The sequence below is a fragment of the Trifolium pratense genome, linkage group LG4 (assembly GCF_020283565.1).
Source record: "Trifolium pratense cultivar HEN17-A07 linkage group LG4, ARS_RC_1.1, whole genome shotgun sequence".
Lineage (NCBI taxonomy): Eukaryota > Viridiplantae > Streptophyta > Magnoliopsida > Fabales > Fabaceae > Trifolium > Trifolium pratense.
The window spans coordinates 58,769,402-58,788,759 of record NC_060062.1 but is presented as its reverse complement, the minus strand read 5'-3'; the positions used below and the strand labels follow the sequence as shown (position 1 = coordinate 58,788,759).

The following is a 19,358-nucleotide window of genomic DNA, read 5'->3' as shown; positions in this document are numbered from 1 at the left end:
TTTATATCAATCGTTAGTTGGTTCAGTGGTGATTGACGCTGAACTTGGTAGGGAGAACCGCGGTTCGATCCCCCGCAATTGCGATCGAAAGAGGGCTGAAACCACTTGATGTCAGAACTGATCCCTGAACCAAATTAAACTGGTGGTGAAAGCAAAAAAAAAAGCATTATCTATATTTAGGTTTTCGATTTTTTATTTTTGGTACATAGATAAAATGGCAAGTCATTGAAAATCACATACATAAAATGAAGGGATTGAGGTTCGAACCCTGATCATGATGTCAAACCTAACAATTTCGACATTTCTAATAGTTGAGTTAAGATTTATAGATAAATTTTTAGTTTTTTATTTTAGGTCAATCCCCCGATTTTAAAAGAAGATACTATCATAATCCTTTACTTAGATTTTAATTTGACATCAATTTTAAAGTAGACTAATTTGATTTATTTAATAAAAGGATCTTGGTTCTTCTACCTATTAATAAAGTGATTTTTTCCATCAAATCTATAACTTTTTGAGTTTTTGTGTACAAGTATATAAATATTGGATTTAATGACAATTGTCTATGGAGCTTAATTCAATTGGTAAAAATATATTTGATGAAAAATTCTATCAATTGGGTTAAGCTCACAGATACAATTGAGTTAAGTCTTTTAAGATTTTTAAATAATAATAAAGGTAAAATGTATTCAGGGATCCTTTAAATTTCGCATTTGTAACAATTAAGTCTTTTAAGTTTTGTAGGTAACAGTTAGGTCCTTTAAATTTCTAACTTGTTGCACTGTTTTCCTTCCAATTATCCTCAGTTACAAAGACTTGTTGCACCGTTATCCTTCGAGTTATCTTGTTGTAGTGTGGCCGTTAACATTGAGGTCCACTATGGTGAATATTTTGATAAAAAACAAAAGGCACATATATATGTTGAAGAAGATTAACAGGAAAGACCTAACTGTTAAAATTAAACATGAAACTTAAAGGATCTGTATGTTACCTAAAAAACTTAAAGGACCTAACTGTTATAATCGTAAAACTTAAAGGACATTTGGATGCATTTAGCCAATAATAAATAGGTCCTTTAACCCAATTGGATTGACCTAGTAGTGTTGGCTTGAAACATTGGAGTTGGTTACTGTTCAATTTTCCCTGGTGTCATTTTCGGTGGGTTAGTCCATACAGAGCCAAAAAAATTATGAATCTAATAAATGACCCCACACAAATGGTCGGTGAGATTAGTCTCCTCAGATTAGTTGGTTCTTGGGCCGGATATTTTATTATTTTTTTGAAAATAAAAACAAAATAAATATGTCTTTTAAGTTTCTAATTTGTTACACTCAGTTATCATCCGTTATAAAAACTTGTTGCACTATTATCATTTCAGTTCTCCTCCAACATATGTGCATTTTTCATCGAAATACTCATCATAGTAAAAGTCAACATTAATCACTACAATGCAACAAGATAATAGAAGTTAGCTGAAAGGATAATAATGCAACAAATTAGAAACATAAATAATTTATTTGTTTAAAAAACCTAACCGTTACTTAATTATTTTTTTTGGGTTACCATGATATTGGTATGAAGTTTCCCCCGCCGTTAGCGATGATTAATCTCCATCGGGAAACTTGTAAGGCACACAAAGTGAGTTCTTCCAACCGAATTTTCTCCATATGCATCAGTCAAAAATTGAACTCCTGACCACATATTTAAGGGGACCAAGACCCTTACCGCTTGACAAATTCCTTTTGGTAAAGAAATCCTCAATCTATTTGGCCATATTTATATTTAATTAACTTGAACAAAATTGTATGAACCTAAACATGATCATGCGTGATTATTGATATAAGGAAAGCACCACCAAATAAAGAATGAGTAGAATGAAATGTGGGTTTTGGGGCCCAAAATTCAAATCAAGTGAAAAAATGTTTTTTTTTTGGTACATGAAAAAATGCTCTGTTTGCACTGTGAAAAAATGAATATAATCTAAAACAAAATATTTGTGCTGGTCGGTCTCTTTATATATTTTTTTTTTGAAGGAGGTCTCTTTATAATATATGTGCAATATTGCACCTTTTTTTTTTGTAAGACCCTATTGCACTTATTAAAACAATTAAAAATAAGAATTATAAAAAAAGAAATTTAAAATAATAATATTTTTTGAAAAATAATAATTAATGCATATTTTAAACTTTTTAACATGTGCAAATTTACACATAATTAAAAAAACTCAATTAATATAATAATCTAAAAACTTTAATATGTCAATTTTATGTATAGATACATATAATAAATTTCTCTTTATAGTATATTGTTAATCTTAATTTTTTGGATCTAAATTCTTAGAAAGTGACTACATGAACTCATTAACTTTATGACCGCACAATTAAAATTTAACGTTTCTAAATTAATCATAAATATTTTCCGTTGAGATGGAGGTTGTGGGTGGCTGAGTGCTTGAAAAAAGCCTGGGCATCGGTTCTAGTTAATGGTAGCATGAGTGATGAGTACTGGTTAATGGTTCTTACTCAGTTAAAGGTGCTTACCACTTTCTTACTCAAATGAATATTGTTATTAATGACGGATTGCGGGTGGTTAAAGATGTGGTGTGGAATCAGTGGGTTCCGATGAAGATTTTCGTCTTTGCTTGGAAACTATTTTAGAATCATTTACCAACAAAATATAATTTATTCAGGCGTGGTGGCGTTGCTGAGTCATCCCTTATGTGCATAGCGGGCTGTTCTTATGCGGAAAATTTGAATCACATGCTTTTTTAATGCTCGGTTTTTAGTAAAGCGTGGGGTTGTATTCTAGCTTGGTTTGGTGTTCGTAGCGCCCTATCAAATTCACCTATTGACCATGTTCGAAAATTTTGTGGTCTAGCTAATAATATCATGTTTGAGAAGGACATATTGAATATTATTTGGTTGGCATGCTCTTGTTCCATTTGGAAAGAAATAAATAAATGTTTATTTCGGCAAAATGTTATCTCCATAGATGATATTTTTGAGAGAGTCATTATTAGCTCCTGGTGGTGGATTAAAGCAAAATGCATTGGCTTCGGTTATGATTGTTATCATTGGAGAATAAATTCTCTCCAATGTTGTTAATCTTCTATGCTTCTACTCTTTATTGTTGGATAATTTTTATCTTGTAATATTTCCGTTATGTTGGCACGTCTTGTGCTAAGGTAACCTTATCAATATATTTTTAGCTTCTACCAAAAAAAAATCATAAAAATTTAATATTAAAATTTTTATAACCATCTTTAAATAGGAACCATCCGATTATAATCAGATGGTTCTAATAACCCCGATTGCAGCCGACTGTACGAAGCAGTAACTATAAAGAGATACATGGAAGTTAGTTGGTTGTAATTGAGACACAGTTTTTCTAATTTATTTTTAAAAAAAACTATATCTACTAATAATAATTTAAAGGGTCATCCTAAATAATGTTCAATGGGTACTGGTTAAACATACCAAAAAAGAAAATAAAAGATAAAATTAATATAAAAAAATATCTTTTCAAAATTTTAATGTATTGAATACATAAATTGCAAGATAATTTTTTATTAATATATTTAACTACTTCCTCCGTCCCAAAATTTTGGCCCTTTTAAAGTTTTGCACATGAATTAAGAAATAATAAAGATCGATAAGTTAAGTCTTTTTGACCCTTGCTTTATTAAGAAAGAGAAAATACATTTAGTGAATAATTTTTATAAGAGTACAAATGGTAAAACAACATTAATTATATATTAGTTTCTTAATAGTACCAAAGTTTTAAGCAAAATAAAAAAGTTAAAAGATCAAAGATATGAGAAGAAGTGAGTAGTATCTAGAGCAATGTTTAGCATCTCCCTAATTTAAAAAAGCAAAGTGTTAATTAACGTCCAGTGGAACACTAGTTAAAGAACTGAATATAATAAATAAGTCCTAAAATTTGTGTATTTGACTTCTTAAAAGTGTAAATAATGCTTATTCTAATGTAAATTTTTTTTTTTTTTTTACCTTCTTAACTAGTCTACCGGAACACCGATTAGTATGACCATTTAAAAAATGATAGGGACAATTATTTTTCTCCAAATATAAGTGTTTATATTTAGAAATGGATAGAGTAAAGTAGATGTAATTAAGCATGTTAATCTTGCTTAAAATTTCAGTACAATAGTAAATAAAATAAGTATAAATAAATAATAATACCCTACATCTTTAATGAGTTGTTTTTAACCATGCTTGTCTGTGATTGATTGCTTCAGCTCATATTTTCATCATGTCGGCTTCTTACATAAAGCGAAAATAAAAATAATCAAAAGTTGTCTTCCTTTTCTTCATTTCTCTCTCTCATTTCCCGGCGACAACTCAGTTTCTCTCAGACATCACAAACCTGTCTGTTCTGTTCCTACCTTAATCCTCACAAAACTTCTTCTTACTTCCCCATTTTCTGCTTTTTCCCATTTTTGTTCTTATTTCTTTCTCTTTGTGTTTTTTGTGTTTATGGGTTTGTTTTATTGATGTTGCTGTTCCTTTTTTTGGTGTCTTAAAGGTGATTCCTTTTGTCTTGTTTTTATGTTGGGTTATTTATTTATTTTTTATTTTTTTTGTTCTTTTTTGAATTTTTTTTGAGTAATTTGTTGAAATGTATTTGTTATACAGATTTTGGCTTTTTGGGCACCCTTTGTTTCACTTGTTTTAGTTGCAAAGTTCTGGTTTTTGGATGATTTTTGAGGTTTTGATTCTTCAAGTTGAAGGATTTTTCATTTGTTGGGATTTTCTCTTGTTGAAGATTGAAGATTCAGCATTGAAATTTGAGCTGGTGGTAGCTTGATTGAAGAAAGTTATTCAAATTTAAAACTTATTTGGGTTTGAACCAAAAAGTTAATTAGTGGCATTTTTTTGGTGAAAAAGTGACTTTTTTTGTTGATTATGCTATGTTATTGAATAACTTTGTGGTAAGAATCAAAAGGGGTTGTTATTTCTGAGGAAGTGTTGCTGATGCTATTTTTGGAGGATTTGTTGAAGTTAAGGTTGTGTTATTGTGGAATACTTGAGGAACAAGGTTAAATCTTGCCTTGTTGCTAAGGAAAAAACGACCAATTGTTGAAGTTTTTTGAAGGGTCATCAACACTTTTTTAGGTCATAATGAAGGCTCCTTCTAATGGTTATTTGCCTAATTCTGGTGAAGGTGTGTTTTCTCAAGGTTTATTTGTAACCTCATTATGTTATCTCTCTCTTTTGTTCTAGCAAGTTTTTTCTTGTTTCATTCAACTTTTACTATTTCAAGGATAATTATTATGTTTCTATGTTGTTGAATTGATATTATTAACATTGTAGATCCAATAAATATGTGCAACTTGTTCTTCTAAGGGCTTATTTGGATAAACAACTTATTTGCAGCTTATAGCATAAACACTTATCATAAGCACTTATGTATAAGCTTACATAAGCTATTTCTATAGCAAAGGAGAAAATAAAGATTAATTGTTTTTATATATGCTACTAGCTATTTTCATAAGGTTATATTGGAGAGCTTATGAAATAAAATTTATAAAAATTTTCATATGCTGGTTTCTACAAAACTTATGCCGGTAGATAAACTCAAATTTTTCCCCCCTCACCTTTTTACCACCTTTTATTCTTTTCTGATTTCATAAAATTGTTAGTTTTAAAGGTCAAATCCAAATGTGCTTTGTGTAAATGTGTAAAAGATTAATGGAAATCAAAGGCAAGAAGAAAAATATTTTATATTTTTACATGGTGGTCTTATCTAACAAAACTCGGTCGGTTGGCCTACCTAACAGATGATAAGATTCTCAATCGGAGCAACGACCCCAACAGTTTGGAAGATATCTTTTGTAATTGATACTGATTTTAAGACAGAAGAAGTTTTTACCTTAATTTAATTTCCTTCTCACCTTAAATAATACAAATAATCGACTTAATTTTTCTATTTATAATCAAGGTTAGAAGAAAGATGAGAACAATATTCATGATCAATTCATTTGTAATTTTTGGCAATTGTAAATGTGTTTGCATGATAGGATGTTGTGTTTTACTTCGAGCTCTTAAAACATGTCGTGTACTATTTCAGCCGTTAACCATAAACAAGCCTAACAAATCGAAAAGCTGAGTAAGTTAGTATTTGTATCTTTCGATATAATTTATTTTGGTTTTTGTGCCTATAAACAGGTGAAAGGAAAGCCATCAATTCAGAGTTATGGCATGCTTGTGCCGGGCCCTTGGTTTCTATACCTCCCGTTGGAAGTCTTGTTGTTTACTTTCCTCAAGGACATAGTGAGCAAGTATGTTTCCAATGATATAGTATATCTCTGATTCGGTTTCTGAAGGAGTTTTTATTTTCTTTTTCTAACTATAATCACTTTTAGGTTGCAGCATCCATGCAAAAGGAGGCAGATTTCATACCAAGTTACCCTAACCTTCCATCCAAGTTGATTTGCATGCTTCACAATGTTGCGCTACATGTAGGTGCACTTTTCTCACGGACACGGCTTTTCTTTAATAATAATATGAATTTTTTTAAAGAAGACTTCTAAAAGCTTTATTAATAGATTGTTCTATAGTAACACCAATGTGTGTCTGGTGTTTGACATGTGTCGGGGTCTAACACTGGCACATGTGACAACTATATTACATAGTACTTATATTTTCATATTATTTTTTATTTTTGGATCAGGCTGACCCTGAAACTGATGAGGTATATGCACAGATGACCCTTCAACCTGTAAATAAAGTAGGTCAGCCGTTCAATCTAATAATTTGTCGATATGTATTTCCCATCATTCATTTAACCTCTCCAATACCAATAATTTATAACTTACCGAAATTTTTAATGTACTTCTGCTATACAGTATGACAAGGAAGCAATGCTTGCTTCAGACATGGGACTAAAACAAAACCAGCAACCAACTGAATTCTTTTGCAAAACACTAACAGCTAGTGACACTAGCACTCACGGTGGATTTTCAGTACCTCGTAGAGCTGCCGAGAAAATATTCCCACCTCTGGTGTGTACACAACATTTTCATTTACTATGTCATGGATTGAAAGTTTCGTAGTGATTTCTATTCTGACCAGAATTATGTTTGATAGGACTTTTCAATGCAACCACCAGCTCAAGAAATAGTTGCCAAAGATTTGCATGACACTACATGGACGTTTAGACATATTTATCGCGGTATTGTGACTTTTACCTATTTTAATTTTCCTTCAAACTTTTTTAATATATTATCATTGGTTTTATAAAATTGCATGAACATTTGTTACAGGACAACCAAAGAGGCATCTATTGACTACTGGTTGGAGTGTCTTTGTTAGTACGAAAAGGCTCTTTGCCGGAGATTCTGTTCTTTTTATCAGGTAAGGAATATTTTCTTTTTAGATGAAACATCATAAATAATTTTCATGTTTGTTGATAAATAATTTTTTGTTTTTTTAGAGATGAAAAGCAGCAACTTCTTTTAGGTATAAAGAGATCCAGTAGACAGCAACCAGCGCTATCTTCATCGGTAATATCAAGTGATAGCATGCATATTGGCATTCTTGCCGCTGCGGCTCATGCTGCTTCGAATAATAGCCCATTTACTGTATTTTATAATCCCAGGTATTATTTGGTGTATATTTAATATGTGAAACACTGAATATGGAATTTCTGTGATGGCCTCTTATAGATAAACATCGGTTATTTTAACAGGACTAGCCCCTGTGAATTTGTGATTCCATTGGCCAAGTATAATAAAGCACTGTACACTCATGTTTCTCTTGGAATGAGATTCAGAATGATGTTTGAGACCGAGGATTCAGGAGTACGCAGATATATGGGCACAATCACTGGGATCAGTGACTTGGATCCTGCCAGATGGAAAAATTCACAATGGCGTAATCTTCAGGTATATAATCAAGTTGTTATTTTCATCGAGAAAGAGATGCATTATTTGTATAACTAAGCATGAAACAAAAACAAATGTCTTGTTCTCAACTTATACAATTTTCTTTTTCTTTTCTTTCTTTCTTTTTTTTTTTTTAAAAAAACTTCTGACATGCATTGTTGTTCAGTATCCTATAATGTAACCGACATGTTATGTAGCACTGACACTTCAAGTTGAAGGTGTTCGTGAGTGTCCGATACTTGATTGAACATTCAACCACTTCCATTTTTTCAAATTATTAATACCGTTGCGTACGTGTCAGTGTCGTATTCGGTGTCGTTGTATGTGTCCGAAACTCGATACTATATGATTAACTGTTGTCAATGCTGAACCTCTCTACTCGCTTCTTAAGGAATCATTTTTTTTTGTTGATAGGTTGGATGGGATGAATCTACAGCTGGTGAGCGCCCAAGCAGAGTTTCAATTTGGGATATTGAACCTGTTGTGACCCCTTTCTACATTTGCCCCCCTCCATTTTTTAGGCCAAAGTTCCCCAAGCAACCAGGAATGCCAGGTAGCAAGAGTTCCTCCTTAATTAGTTAAATTTTTTATTCAGAAATTTTAATCGGTTTCCATTGATTATCAATTATCCGCCTTACAATAATTTGTTGCATTGTTTTCAACTTGTGAAAAATTCATCGAAGTCGTGTTGATACATGGTCTAATTCAGTACTATTTCTTCATAAGCCAAATACCTCACTATGAAGTGATATAAAATTTCTTCCATATTTAAATTATAAAATCTCATCTAATAGCATTTTTTAAGAGAAATATTTGGAAAATTCCTATTATTTACCTCGCATCCCTATTATTTGATTTTGCAGAAGACGAGTCTGAAATAGAAAATGCTTTCAAGAGAGCTATGCCGTGGCTTGGAGATGAACTCGGCATGAAAGATGCCTCAAGTTCAATCTTCCCTGGTTTGAGTTTAGTCCAATGGATGAGCATGCAGCAGAATAATAATCAGTTTTCTGCTCCTCAATCAGGACTTTTACCTCCATCCATGCTTTCATCAAACACAATGCATGCTACCCTTAACACCGATGATCCATCCAAGATATTGAACTTTCAATCCCCTGCTGGACTCTCTGCTCCAAGTCTTCAATTTAACAAACCTAATTTACCAAACCAAGTCAATCAATTGCAACAGTCGCCGAATGCGTGGTCTCAACAGCAACAACAGCAGCAGAAGATGCTGTCGATGTTGCAAACACCGTTAAACCAGCTGCAGCAACAACAACAGCAGCAGCAGAGGCAACATCAACTGGCTGGACCACAAAACCTGCCGCAGACTCAGCAACAACAGCCCCAACTGACTCAACCGAACGCACATCAGCCTCAACAACAGCAACACCAACAACTACAACAACAGCAACACCAACAGCCGAATCAAAACACCACTATGAATAATGGAACAGTTGGTTCTAACCAGATGCCGAATCAGTGTGTACAGCAACCTGTAACGTACTCTCCCCTTCAGCAACAGTTGCTCTCAGGAAATGTCCAAACCCAACAAAATTTCCAGTCAGTTGGCAAGAACGGGTTGATAATGACATCCTTACCGCAGGACTCGCAATTTCAGCAACAGATAGACCAACAACAACAAGCTGGTCTCTTACAGCGGCAGCAGCAGCAGCAACAACAAACACAGTTGCAACAATCTTCATTACAGTTATTGCAACAAAGCATGTTACAAAGAGCGCCACAGCAATCACAAATGACTCAGATTTCGCCGAAAAACACCTCAGACCAACAACAACAGATGCAGTTGCTACAGAAGTTGCAGCAACAACAGCAACCACTTTCCACATCTTCCCCACTTTCGCAGTCTCAGCTTCTGCAGCAACAAAACCAGCAACCGCAGCAGCCTATGTCACAGCATCATCAGCATCAACAGCCGCAACAGCTCGGTAACAATGCATTCTCAATGGAGAAGCTTCTCAACAACAATTACTCTTCTTCAGCTGTCATGCATCCGCAGCAGCTTCCTGTGAACAATCACCATAATACACAAAAATCACCGACAAATACTAGAGCTCCTTCCGCTTTTACAGATGGAGATGCCCCATCATGCTCAACTTCGCCATCTACTAATAACTGTCAGACATCGCCTCCAAACCTCCTGAAAAGAAATCAACCAGAGCCATTTGGAGGGCCTTTGATAGTTGAAACCAATACTAATATGATGCAGGAGCTTCAAAGTAAGTCTGACATGCAGAACAAACACGAATTACAAGGTGTAAAAGGACCTGACAAGCAAAAGTACAAAGGGGCTATCAATGATCAGATGGAGGCTTCTTCCGGAACATCTTACGGTATTGATCCTGGCAACATCCACCAAAACTTTCCACTTTCCAACTTCTACATGGATAGTGATGTCCACTCGCAACAACCAAGAAGTAACTTACCATTTGCCTCTAACCTTGATGGATTAACACCTGATCCTTTGCTCTCACGAGGGTATGATTCTCAAAAAGATCTTCAAAACTTGTTGTCTAATTATGGTGGTGCTCCAAGAGATATTGAAACTGAGCTGTCCACTGCTGATATTAGTTCACAGTCGTTTGGTGTGCCGAACATGTCTTTTAAGCCAGGATGCTCAAGTGATATTGCTATCCCTGATACTGGCGTTATGAATAATGGCTTGTGGTCTAATCAGGCTCAGCGAATGCGAACATATACTAAGGTTTGCTATTACTCATTGAAAAATTTACTGATCTATGAGTTTAGTGTATTTACTTCATACATGTTAGGATGGATGTCATATTTCCATGCTGCATCGGTATCTGCAAAGCATCCTCTAGTGTTTTAATATATCGTTTAGATAATATTCAAATGCTTAATATTTCTTTATATATTATGAAGGTTCAAAAATGTGGCTCGGTCGGAAGATGTATTGATGTCACCCGTTACAAAGGATATGAAGAACTCCGGAATGATTTGGCTCGTATGTTTGGGATTGAAGGGCAGCTAGAAGATCCTCTAAGGACTGACTGGAAACTAGTATATGTGGATCACGAAAACGACATTCTTCTCGTCGGCGATGACCCTTGGGAGTAAGTACTTAATCCAATTCATTGTTCTTCATATCACATCGCCTATACTATTTCAGCCATTTGATTTTATCTTTGTTAATCTTATGAACTCATAATTCCATGCAGAGAATTTGTAAACTGTGTTCAAAGCATAAAGATACTATCATCTGCTGAAGTACAACAAATGAGCCTAGAAGGCGACTTAGGTTATGTTCCAATCACCAATCAAGCTTGTAGTGGTTCAGAAAGTGGTAATGCATGGAGGGCACAACAGTATGATGATAACTCTGCAGCCTCGTTTAATCGATAAGCTCATCGAGTATTCACTTTCTGCAGCAATTCAACTTGTACACATTTAGGGAAATGGAAAAGTCTAACTTAACCCTTCAAAATTTCTTCTTCTTGCTTCTTTGTCTTGAAGTGAGACCTATTCATTGCAAAAGATGCAGTTCATAGTTTATACATAGCTGCATACGGGTTCGATTTTAATGGTGAGAGAGAAGTTTAGATCTTTAGATGTACCAAGAACAGAATCCTTTACTATAAGATGTTACTTTTGAACATGCTTTATGGTAGCTGCTATTGATTGATTAGGATTTATTTTACTCATTTTTTTCCACTTCTTTTTTGGGAAGATTCAGCTGCATGAATCAGCTGGTGTATGATATGTATCATTAACAATGGTTCTAAGATAAAGAATATATGTTTTATTTACACCTTTGTAAATATTGTGGCTCTTAAATTTAGATTATGAGGAATCTAAGCTTTATTGTTTGTTGAAGTAAATATATGTTATTCAACAAACAATAAACCCTAGTTTTTTATTTATCCCTTTCTATTTTAAACGGACCAAATTTGACATGTTGGGAAAAAATTCTAGTTCAGGAATCATTTTAAAATTTTTGAGATTTTGCGGGGATTAAAATCAAAATTATTTTGTGTTAGAACAAAAATCAAAATTATTTTTTTTACAGGAATCAAAATCAAAACGGGCATATTTACATGACCAAAATCATATTAAAATTTAAACTTTCATCTGGTTTAGTGGCAGCTGCTTCTTGCAAATTGCTCCACACATGGCTTCCATCACATTAAATATTCTTTTTGGAATTTTCTAACTATAATTTAAATTATTAGGTCAATAATTGAAAACAATGTCTCAATATCTTTACTTGCATGTGCTTCCATTTTTAATTTAGATGGCCCAACCGTCCAACTATGTCTAATTATTGTGCAACGATCCATCTATTCATGTATACATTAAACAAAAATTAGGGGGATGTTTTTACATTACTATAACAACGGACAATGTACGGAGCCAACTAAAACTAAGTTTACAAATAATTCATTAAATTGAACTTTGTTCAAAATCAAATAAGTTGGAATTGAATTATATATAATTCCACTAATTTGAATTATGCGTTGAATATGTGTGTGATGGCTAAATTTTTATGTTATATGTTATACAATTTTTTTTGGTTATTAACTTTCTAATTTTTAGGTAAAGGGGTTCGATAATCTAGAGTTCGGTCACAAGGTAAGTAAAACTTGACTAAAAATTATTCTCACTAAGAATCGAACTTGGGTTCTCCTGAACGATTCATGCTAAGAGGAGCTCGTTATGTTATACAATTTTGATTGTGTTGATTATATTTTGTTTTAGGTAAGGAAGCTAAAAAAAGAAAATAATGAAGTTTCCATTAGGTCGTTTCTAAGAAAATCACGAATACCTTATGGAGGAGAGGTATGAGCCAAGAAGTCGGCATTCCAAGTTTAGCAAAGAAATATGCAAATTGATTCTCTCTCTAAGTGTGCGATAGAGAGAAACATTGGTTTGAGAGTAGCTCTTTTATAGCTTGGATCAACACAACATGAATATGATACTTAACATGAAGACCTTTGATGAGGTTGACACAGTGCAAAGAATCAGAGTAGCAGACAAGTTTATCAATACTCATGTTTTTGGCCAGCAAGAGGCCCTTGTAGATAGCCTATAGTTCAGCGAGCAAAATGTCAGATGACTCTTGAATGATGCTTGAGAAGCCAACAAGATAGTGGTCGACTGGTCGACGATGTTTCTAAAAATACCTCCAAATCCAGAACGAATGGGAGAATCGAGACAACTTTCATCCACATTTATGAAATAAATATTCCTTTATTAGATGTCAGTTTCTATGAAGCACACCGATACATATCCGACATCAGGACACACCTAATTCAAGGAATGTCTTTTTTCATAGATCAATTTTAATATTCGAACAAAGCATTCAAATAGTCGGGGTCGTCTTATATGTGGGAGTGGGACTCTAAAATCAATTTCACTTCTTTAAAAAGTGAACAAAAAAGAAACGTCTTAATAACAAAAAAAGGAGTGATATTTTCTGTTGAAGAAGAAAAAATGGGGAAAAGAAGTTTAAAGTTTTGAAACAAAAGAGATGAAATGGACTTCTTAATAGCTTTTTTACAGTATGTCAATAAAATTATCTTTTACAGGATTTTTCTGTACTGTGCCTCTCATTGAATCCTGTGTTACGTTTTTTATTTTAATTTTCTCTTTGACGTTATGCAGATTACTTTCTAAAAAGCATATCACTTTGTGGACCTTGCTCTTCATTTTTCTTCCATTTTCACTTGCGTTTAAATGACAAGTCTGCACAGTGTTGTTTCTTTCTTTCTTTAACCTTTGTTTACACTTTTCTTTTATCAAATACATCATTTGTTTCTTCAAGAAAAATGTTTGGTGGCAGCCGCACATATAAGGTGTATGTATATAGTATATACTATATACTTTGATTTGATGGCCAAGTCTATGGTGAAAGAATACATCAAGTCTTTCACCGTGCACAAGTTACAAATACTATTATAACGAATACAAATTTTACAAAATTCATTGTTGAATTGAAAGTTTATATCGTATAGTTTATGAATTTTTATTGAATACAGTTAATCTTGATGGGTCTCAACTCAATAACATGTCAAATGATTTTCAATGTTTTTTAAAAAATCTATGAATGATCTATATGATATAAACTTTCAATGCAACGGTGAATTTTGTAAAATTCGTATTTGTTATAATAATATTGAATAAGTCACTTAGCCGGTGGATTTTGTGTGTTGGACAAAATCTACTTTGATAGACGGATAATTGAGTGTTCGATAAAAAATAAAGGGACAAGATCGATTACTATATGCAACTGTTACAACAGTCAATCTTGTTCAGATAAAAAAGAGATAAAAAGAAAATGAAATGTTGAGTGTTTGGAAATAAATATATGAACCTAGCTTAAATTAGTTGAGTGTTTGTTCCGAACTTAAATTTGTTTCGAAAAATAGATTATGAACCTAGCTTTCAGGGCAAAAACGAAATTTTGAAGAGACTAAAATAAATATATGAACCTAGCTTAAATTATTTTTTTTTTGAAATAAAAAAAAACAAAGTGATTAATGATAACTTTTGCATCATAAAATATTTAATTTTTTTTGGGTACAAACTTTGTGATAAAATGTTTTACCTTTCTTCAATTTTTTATTGAAGCACATATCTATATATATTCAAGATTTACATAAAATAAAAAGTAAACAAACAATAAATTGCACTGTTAATTCTAAAATATGATTGTTAATAAATTTTTGTTCATTTATATACAAAAGAATTAGTGTTTTTTCTGTTTCAAAAATTTAGAATTCACGTTTTTAGTAAGATGTTTTTTTTATTAAAATTATCTTTTACATAATAAATATTTTTTTTATATAATATATTAAATATTTTATTCCTGTTTGATACACGATGTAATAAAATTTTATTAAACGAAGGGAGAAAATTAAAGTGGCATATGATATTTTACAATCATCATCAATGATATTTAAACCTCCCCTTGAATGAAGTTTTATAAGAATAAGCTTTACGCAACGAAGTAGCACAATTTTTTCACAGCAAAGAGTGAGAACTGCTCCAGCAGAGAGTTGAGAATCACCAAAGATTCTTCTTTTGGCAGAGGAACTTCGGCAACAAATAATTCTTATAATCTCTTTAACAAGATAGCATCTTATTTTCGATAAATTTGCACCGAAATCCATTGAAATTTAAAGTTCCTATTTGTTTTTCAAATCACATAATAAGGTAATACAATCAATATCTCATCTAATAAACTGATACATGAATTCAAATCCACCAACACAACAACCAAACACTTGAAAACCAGTAATACCTATTTTGAATCATTTGATGATCAAAACAAGGTTAGTGTAGTGCTTTTGGTGCGAGTGGATTATGTTTGTTCATCTTACAATTATGTTTCTAGGAGAGTATAGCAATGATATCGGAACTCCTCAAGGTAATGTACTCGTAACCATCTTTGCCCTTGAAGTCATTACCGGCGTATTTTGAGTACAAAACTGTGTTCCCGGAAGTAACAGGCAAAGGTTTTCTATTGCCTTCCTCATCCACAAAGCCGGGACCAACTGCTACAACCTGTGGCATTCAAAGTATTACAAAGGTGTTTCAGACAATGCATCATTGATCCAAAATATTCGTAGCAAATATGACAATGTCAATCAAGGTTTTAAATTGCAGTCCGCATCCGCAATTGCAGCTGCAGTATTGTTGATGCGGTAACCTCCGCAACAGCATTGCATCGCAATTGCAGTGTTATTTTAATTCATGTGTACGACCGCATCTTAACCGCATTAGAAGCAACAGCTGCATTGCACGTTGCAGCAACCGCAATGAACGCAATCGCAACAACCGCAACTGTTACCGTATCCAGGACGCAACCACAATTTAAAACCATGATGCCAATTGTTAGTTAATTGTGCGTAACATATTACTCTGGGCAAATATGCAATATTCTTGACGAGTGATATTTAGATAAACTCAAGTCTCACATTAACTATAAAGATATGGCCTAAATGAACCATACAAGTTCTGTTTTGCGGAATTGTCTTAGACTCAACTTAAGAAGTGGATGTTAGCTTAACTATAACTGTCTTTTCAAACCAAAAAAAGACAAATCATGAAAGCTTACTGTTCCAAAGGAAGGTTTATCCTTGGTTGCCTGGGTAAGAAACAAACCGCCGGCAGTTTTTTCTTCAGCTTTTTCAATCTGCAGTTTATATTTTACCAATCAGTGGCTAACTCAAAGTTATAACAAGAGTCACAAAATATAAGAGACTATAGAGCTGCACAAAAAATGACATGGACAGAAGCTACGAGCCTACATGCACCACTGCCATTAGACGATTTGGAAATATGATTTAGAGGATTTAAGTCCTCAAAAAGTAAGACATCTCAAACATTGAAAATCAATAAATGATATTTCAGAAGTCCATAAATTGTTATTCATGTGTGTGCAGTATCAACAGTTGAGTGTTTTTTTTTTCCATCATTCGATTCACCTTGTAAATTAAGTTGCTCAATTTAGCAAAGCCGGATAAAGATTAAAAAAATGAACTACTACCACTCTCCACAACGAAATAAGCAAAACTGTAAACGTTGAGTACCTGTATCAAAACTCTATCATTCAAGGGTTTAAGATCCTTGATGTCATCGGTTTCAAGGATACCAACAATGTCATCATCCTTCAAAATAAGATGCTTTTCACCATTGAAATCAACCTCAGTACCTGCATACTTTGAATACACAACTTGTGCACCCGGCTGTACAAACAAAATGCACCAAATTAGTTAAAATTAGAGAGAACTTACCATTCTTCGCAAGAAAAATTAAAGAATGATCGTTCAAGAGTTAATATCATCATAGCATAACAACATCACCTTCACACTATTTTCAACTTGGTTCTTCCCAAGTGTCTTTCCTTCTCCAACAGCAACTACCTCACCCCCTTGAGGCTTTGTTTGAGCATTTGATGGAAGCAAAATCCCACCTTGTGTTTTCTCTTCTGCTTCCTTAATTTTTAGAAGTACCCTGTCTCCCAGAGGCTTGATTGTGGTGTACTGCACAGTATAACTATCACTCAGACACATGTAGCATTGATCATAAATAATACATACATTGCTAAATGCCAAAATTGTCTGAACTACATCTCGAAAACTCAATTACCAGTGAACCATCAAGCCAAAATTATTTGTTGAATTGACACTTATAGTCATTTTATAACTGTTTGAAGGGATTTGAACTCTGTCCCCTTGAGATTACAAGGTCATACTATAAAATATACGTTAAAGAAAAAGATTACAAGATCAAACTCTTATCTCAAAGGATGGATTTCAAAGCTCATATGGGACAGTTGTAAAATACTTCCTCCGGTCATTTTTATAAGATACACTTTGAAAAAATTACACATACAAAGAAAACACATTGTAAATAATTATTTTCATTTAATACTCTTATAAATTTAAGTTTATTCCATGTATACCCTTATTTAATTACTTTTAATATTCTCTCTCATAATAAATAAGGACATTAGTGAAATCAAACATTTAAAACATTTGAAAATTGGTCAAAGTTTTTTATAAAAAGGACCAATTTTTTTTCTTCTCAAAGTGTTCCTTATAAAAAGGACCGGAGGGAGTAGTCATTTCTGTCGTCGTTATTAATAATAATAATAATTTTCCCCAACTGTACTAAAAACAATAATTTCTGTCATCGTCAAACACTTAGCACTAAACTGACAACTCATGAACAAATGATAACTCATTCAATTCTATAAACACTACTCTCCGCAATCCTCACTCATTTCTGTAACTCGCATACTCTCTCCGTCCCAAATTATAAGCAAAAATTGATGAAAGAAAGTTAATGTATTTAGTTCAACTCCATCCCAACTTATAAGCAAAAAAGGTCAGAGAATGTTGATGCATTTGCTATGAAGCACGGACACATACATAGGACACACATAGACGCTGACATGATGGCACCGATAATAATTTGAAAAGTTAACATAATACAATGTAATTATATGCATCAGTGTCGGACATCAGACACTGAGGCCGTGCTACCTAGTGTATTTTGTATAAAATTTTGACCAAATAAATTAATTTCTCCGACCAATCCAACAAAAACTCTGTTAATTCAAAAAACAAAAACTTCACCCACCCTTATCTTTTCAAACACCCAATCCAACATTTTTCATAATTACAAAACTAACAACAATGAAACTTAAAAAACATTCATAATTTCAAAACCAAGAACAATAACAAGCTTCTTCAATACCAACATACACAAAAATTGAATAAGGGTATTATCAAACTAACAAATTCCACACAAAAAATTCTACTTTGAATTCTTCATTTCAATATTATAATAAAATTATAAAAGTAAAAAACCTTTGGAGCAACAGCAGTAGAGGCTTTGACAACAAGACCCTTAAACGACCTACGTGCAGGATTACCAATTGTAACATGTCTGGGACAATGAAATTGAACAGGTCGAAGTCCTTCAAAGGATGCAAAAACGTTCCTCGTAGAAATTGATGATGCTGTTAACTGAGAAGAAGCCATTTAACAGTAACACTGTCCAACACAAACAATTTCAACAACAAGGATTTAGAAATGTTGTTATTTTTGTTGTTTTTGATAGAGAATTTTGAGAGAGAAGATTGAACTTACCTTAATTTTGTTGTAGATGAATTGGGTAAGGTTGGAAAGTGAGAGAGTGGCGTTGAAATTGAAATGAAAGAATTGAAGATAATAAAACCCTAAAAATGAATAAGATTGGGAGGGTTTTTATCTTCTGATAATAATATGGATGGATTATTCTAGAATTAACTAGCACACTCAGAGTGTGATCGTGTCGCTCACGCGCCCGTCGCAATTTGTTACTAACCCCATATTTTATTTTATTTTTGCGCGAAAATTGCATCCACCTTTAGGTATTTTCCTTTACTTACCGCGGTACAACAATAAAACTCATACATGTCGTACTCGTACGTCTGCTTTGATTTTAATAGAGGAAATTCTAGTTGATTGGATTTGAGTTCAACTTTGAGTTTTCTCCAATTTTAAACGATGAGGATGCGACAGGTAATAAACCCGTCCTGGAACCCCCCGTGTATATCAAAATTATATTTTACCTGAGTTAGATTAAAAACCCTTAGACAAACTCGTAAATTATATTCATATTTTATTTTTTAAGTTATCAAACAAATTACTTTCTCTATTTTTTCTTTGGTTAAATAAATCGTATTGTTGAAACAAATTAGTTTTGAGCTTTCAACATTTTTTATTTTAATAAAAATAATATTAAAATGCAATCCAATTTTATGTGGAGGTAAGGTGGAACGGGAATAACCAAACCCAATTGGGGATACCCGAATCCCGTCGGTAAGGGTTTGAAATTCTAATTCCCATCCCTGTGTTTACGTGGAAATTTGGTAAACAACCGCTAGTTTAAGTATTTAAACTCGCGAGATCAACTAGTAAAT

The 19,358-nt window shown here is 33.1% G+C and overlaps 2 protein-coding genes across 4 annotated transcripts; one reads left to right on the top strand and one right to left on the bottom strand.

Annotated features, from left to right (window-relative positions):
- Positions 1-4,215: 4,215 nt before the first annotated feature.
- Positions 4,216-11,703, top strand: LOC123924688 (auxin response factor 19-like). Of its 3 annotated transcripts, XM_045977644.1 has the most exons (14): positions 4,216-4,542; positions 4,653-5,181; positions 6,186-6,298; positions 6,383-6,478; positions 6,691-6,747; positions 6,866-7,021; positions 7,107-7,191; positions 7,283-7,373; positions 7,453-7,617; positions 7,708-7,903; positions 8,318-8,456; positions 8,767-10,628; positions 10,808-10,998; positions 11,104-11,703. In XM_045977644.1, the coding sequence occupies exons 2-14, from the start codon at positions 5,139-5,141 to the stop codon at positions 11,285-11,287; spliced, it is 3,378 nt and encodes a 1,125-aa protein (XP_045833600.1). In that variant the 5' UTR covers positions 4,216-4,542; positions 4,653-5,138; the 3' UTR covers positions 11,288-11,703. The 3 variants fall into 3 exon arrangements, with proteins under 3 accessions (XP_045833600.1, XP_045833601.1, XP_045833603.1); XM_045977645.1 differs by lacking the exons at positions 4,216-4,542; positions 4,653-5,181 and having other exon boundaries at positions 6,390-6,478; XM_045977647.1 differs by lacking the exons at positions 4,216-4,542; positions 4,653-5,181; positions 6,186-6,298; positions 6,383-6,478 and having other exon boundaries at positions 6,691-6,751.
- Positions 11,704-15,026: 3,323 nt separating this feature from the next.
- LOC123924687 (20 kDa chaperonin, chloroplastic-like) lies at positions 15,027-18,689 on the bottom strand. The gene is made up of 6 exons (XM_045977643.1): positions 18,544-18,689; positions 18,262-18,447; positions 16,750-16,929; positions 16,477-16,632; positions 16,002-16,079; positions 15,027-15,448 (listed from the first exon to the last, which is right to left on the bottom strand). Exons 2-6 carry the CDS (start codon positions 18,433-18,435, stop codon positions 15,275-15,277), a joined length of 762 nt encoding a protein of 253 aa, XP_045833599.1. The 5' UTR covers positions 18,436-18,447; positions 18,544-18,689; the 3' UTR covers positions 15,027-15,274.
- Between the last annotated feature and the right edge of the window lie 669 nt (positions 18,690-19,358).